The sequence below is a fragment of the Triticum dicoccoides genome, chromosome 6B, assembly GCF_002162155.2.
Source record: "Triticum dicoccoides isolate Atlit2015 ecotype Zavitan chromosome 6B, WEW_v2.0, whole genome shotgun sequence".
Classification (NCBI taxonomy): domain Eukaryota; kingdom Viridiplantae; phylum Streptophyta; class Magnoliopsida; order Poales; family Poaceae; genus Triticum; species Triticum dicoccoides.
Genome location: NC_041391.1, coordinates 349,642,164 through 349,646,468, shown reverse-complemented (window position 1 = coordinate 349,646,468; position 4,305 = coordinate 349,642,164). Strand labels below are relative to the sequence as shown.

Here is a 4,305-nt window from a genome sequence, read left to right as displayed (position 1 = left end):
ATGCAGGCACGCCCTATCGCCACCTGGGCCAAAGAAGACGACCCCATGGGAATACATGAGCAACCTCCGCGAATTCGCAACCTAGGCAACAAATGTCTCGGAGGCTCTACACCAAGGTGTGACCCCTGAAGGTCACGCGAGGAGCACATGGGGCACAACAACATTCCGGGCACACTACCATACATAACTTTGATGTAGGTGGGACAGCATACCACTCATCATCATTGCCAGGAACATCATGGATACCCGCTTTGATAGCTCGGCGCCTTCCTCGTCGACACCATCATCATTAGATGCACAACGCTTGAAGAGCATGCTCAAGGAAGGCGACGTGCATCGAGCCCCCACCAATACCTCAAAGGGGCCTACGAAGATACAGGGAGAATAACCGGGAGGTGCCCCAAAGCCTTCACCCCACTCGTTGGCTTCACTCCAGGAAGGCTGCCCTCCGCCACCTTCATGGCAAAGCTTGCCTCATCACACAAGAGCCGCCACCAGTCACCCATGTTGAATCCTCGTCTTACATAAAGAGCACAAGTTACAACCAAGTACCTTCGGACACACAGCTCTTGTTTTTTCTCGTAAAGTTTTTACACAAAAATCGCACAGATGAATAGCAAAAGATGAAAATTGCAAAATAATTGACAAATGAAAGACGGATATCCATACATATGTATCACATGGATTATTAGCCACCTTACAATCCAATGTTGGTGCCTTATTAGAAACCAATTTATCACTATTTTCTCGTTTTGATGGCACTAAAGAAATGATTGCAGCTTGACCATTTATCTTTTTGACAAAACTTCGCTAGGTTTAATTATCTACATATCTTGTTTTCACAAGATATGAAAATGCTCGCAAAAAATCAAAAGAAGTTTTCTTAAATAGCACCAGCAATCTGTCAGCATTCATCTGAAATTACCAATCTTTGATCCACTCTGGAGTAGTCATATCAGCAGGATCTTCAGTCAGGACGGAAGGGGGCACTGTTAAATCCTTCTGAAGAGTTTCTACATATATGTCGATGCGATTAGAGATTTCTTGAGGTACTCTTGAAGTGCCATCTGCTATTTGTTTCCAGTCAATGCCATCAAACCAGGGATGTTCCTTCACAGCGTCAGCACCTGTGGCTCCAAGGCGTGTATTTTCATCTACCACAAGTAGCTGGCCAGGGAAACCACAAAATTGAGTTGCCTTATTGCACATAGAACAAATAAGGTCAAAGATATATACTCCCTCCGTTTCAAAATAGATGACCCAACTTTGTACTAAAGTTAGTATAAAGTTGGGTCATCTATTTTGGAACGGAGGGAGTATGAACAATGAAAGTACAAACATTGGACCGCGGATACAACCTTGGTTATAAGGTCACCAACTTCCACACTGAAAGCTGATGGTATAATTAGGCGACCTTTCGCAATCTTACCGAAAGGTTCTAGCTCGCTCTCCCTCCAGGACCCAAATGGCATGTCTGATTGCAGCATGAAATAAATCAATACTCCAAGCGCCCACCTGATCATACAAAAGCAAAATAATGATTGCTTAATGTTTACAGAACTATAGATATACATACAAATCGCAAACTCATAGCTTTCCAGCTGAAGAATGTAGTGCAAAAAATATTAATGTGCATTCTTTCCTTAAGAGAATTTGTAATTTCGTATCTACTTCAATCTTGCTTCTTGGGAGAGATTAGGTTTTTATATGTCTCCATCTGCTGTGTTTTCGGCACTGAAAGCATCTTCTAGAGGAAAATGGGCATGTCGGCACTGACACCGACGGCAACAATGACAACAACAAAGACATCCATGACAACAATAATTCACAGCACGCATAATTTGGAAGGTCTTACACAAACATGGGGGTAGATAACCACTTACCAATCAGCAGTAAACCCATGCCCCCTGCCAAGAACAATCTCTGGAGGTAGAGAGTCAGCGATGCCACATATTGTGTAAGTCCTTTCACCTTCCAACTTCTTCGCAAACCTGAAGTCAACTATCTGTCACACATAAATACATTTTTATCATTAGAACAGCGATGCTATCTGCTCTCCTGTCACATAAAATGTCAATTTAGTAAATTAGAAACTACACAACAATCAAGATTTGTCCTGGTCGAAGAAGGATTATATATTTGTATGCTATGGTCTTAGGGCTAGATGAACATGTGTATTAGTTTTACATTCCTCAAAAGGTGCTTATTAGAAACATGAACATTCTCTGCAACAAGTGGTAGTTCTATCACCAGATACCTTAAGGTCAGATAATCACCTGCAGATATCCCGATCGGTCGAGCATAAGAATATCTGCTGAAACACCTCTGTAAAGAATAGACCTCTGAAATATTGTACATACTTAGATGCATATTGTAGATAAGCTCATAATATGAAAGATAATACAATTTTTTTAATGTCTGCAGAAAAGACACAAAATGGTCGGACCCTTCCCCGGACCCTACGCAAGCGGGAGCTACATGCACCCGGCTGCCCTATTAGTCTCTCAAATGCAGAAAATGAAAATCTTACCCGATGAAGTTCTTCTAGAGCAACAACAACTGAAGCTGCATAGAATCGTGCGGATGACTCACTTAGTGGTGCATTAAGTATTGAAGCCAGTGAGCAACAAAGGCAACAATTCAGCAGTATTCCAAGGTATGATTGATCCGCACAAGTACATAAAACTTCTGGCACACAAGCTGATTTGCTCAAAGTTTTCATCATGTCTTTCTCCTGAAACACCTGCTTTTCCTTACGGAGATCATTTACCCTCTTAATGTAGAACCTTTTGAAGCTTTTCATCTTGTCTGGTTGATGGTTAGCACAAAGGAAACAGAACACAATTAGCTAAAAGTCATGTATGGCTGTTAGAAAATTGATACATCTGATAACAAAGGACAGCCAAGCTGAATTCATCGTCATACCAGAGCCTCTAATTTGGACAAGACCGATCTCGCTGCAATCAGCGGCATATATGCACTCCTTCCATTCCTGTGAACATATATAGAACCATGCATCAGCAATGATCTGACCAAATCTTTCCCCTGATAGAAACATTGACATTAGAGAAAAGGAATTAAAATACTAACCCCCTACCAAATCAGATAGCTGAACCCTCCTGAAGGGCAAATCATCATCCGCATAATGCTGGTTCTCCTTTGGGATAAGAGAACTTTTAAGCCTGCATATATGTCGTGAAATGATAAGCTCAGTAGCTGAGAAACATCTCCTGGGTGACTATGAAAAAGATGTTACATGTACAGTACTTGGAATCAGCCTGTGATGGTCTAGGCAAAGACCCAACAATTAAATCAAATTTCTCTTTTGCTATAGTAGAACAGATCACATCACCAACTGAGCTAGCAGTAAATGTGATAGTCTCTCCAATGAGAGCCCACTCTCCAAAGTGACCTCCCTCATCTATCTCAACCACATAATTACCACTTTCTTGACTCTGTTGGACCTGCTTTCCGTGAGTACTAAGAAGATCCCACGAATCTGAATTTAACCTATCAGCTGCTACTGTAAGTCTCACATGGCCTCTTTGAATAATATATAGAGAAGAGACGTCATCATCCTGAAAAAGGGTTCACAAAAGAAACAATTAATAACTATTCAAGGATCCCATAAGTTTGCAGAAGAGCATGCCGATATGTTTTCTTTTGGCCGTGTGCATTGCAGATGCAGAGGTGGGGAGTGAACTCTTTTGTGATTATATCTCCCTGATATGGTGCAAACAATCAATAAAAGCTTCCATTTCATTAAAAAAACAATTTCAGGCAGTATACCTTGTCTACTATTACTTGTCCATCTGCAAATGATACCTCAACAAGTGAGTCGGCAAGTTGACTTAGCTGAAGCACTGTCAATCTTGTAAACAGTTGTACAGATCGGAGCAACTTCAGTGATGGTATGTTTGAAAATTCTGACATCAGAATTCCCCGGAAATCCTCCCGCTTTAGAGCCCATAATGTTCCATTAGTCACGGCACGGACCGAAGACTGAAGTGGCTTGTTATACCTGAAATGGTAATTAGATGTGCTAAATAGTGAGGGACTGAGCGCCACCTATATCCGTCTGGACTGCTTATTCATATATGTTTGAGGGAGAGGGAATTGGAGACTCAACGCACACCCTTCCATTCATCGATGAGGCTATATATACAGTTACAGAGGCCACCATCGGTGGTGATCATGCGCCACTACTCCAGCCATCGTGCGCCACTACGTGGGCATCGTGCCGTACATACCAGGATACATACAACTGGTGCTCAAGGCTATCTACGTACAGTCTATCACCACCAC

At 42.0% G+C, this 4,305-nt stretch overlaps 1 protein-coding gene across 8 annotated transcripts in view; it reads right to left on the bottom strand.

Annotated features, from left to right (window-relative positions):
• Positions 1–619: 619 nt before the first annotated feature.
• The window catches only part of LOC119323568 (protein phosphatase 2C and cyclic nucleotide-binding/kinase domain-containing protein-like), a 37,111-nt gene continuing 33,425 nt past the window's right edge, over positions 620–4,305 (bottom strand). For 3 of the 8 annotated variants that reach the window (XM_037597257.1, XM_037597259.1, XM_037597264.1), the window contains 9 exons: positions 3,790–4,021; positions 3,268–3,578; positions 3,098–3,182; positions 2,926–2,992; positions 2,531–2,808; positions 2,277–2,342; positions 1,884–2,005; positions 1,359–1,515; positions 620–1,167 (listed from right to left, as the gene is read on the bottom strand). In XM_037597257.1, the coding sequence (XP_037453154.1) occupies positions 922–1,167; positions 1,359–1,515; positions 1,884–2,005; positions 2,277–2,342; positions 2,531–2,808; positions 2,926–2,992; positions 3,098–3,182; positions 3,268–3,578; positions 3,790–4,021 (1,564 nt within the window). In that variant the 3' untranslated portion in view covers positions 620–921. Of the gene's footprint in view, positions 1,168–1,358; positions 1,516–1,883; positions 2,006–2,257; positions 2,343–2,530; positions 2,809–2,925; positions 2,993–3,090; positions 3,183–3,267; positions 3,579–3,789; positions 4,022–4,305 lie in introns of those variants that run through there. The other 5 variants (XM_037597260.1, XR_005156403.1, XM_037597262.1 and 2 more) reach the window with 5 other exon arrangements.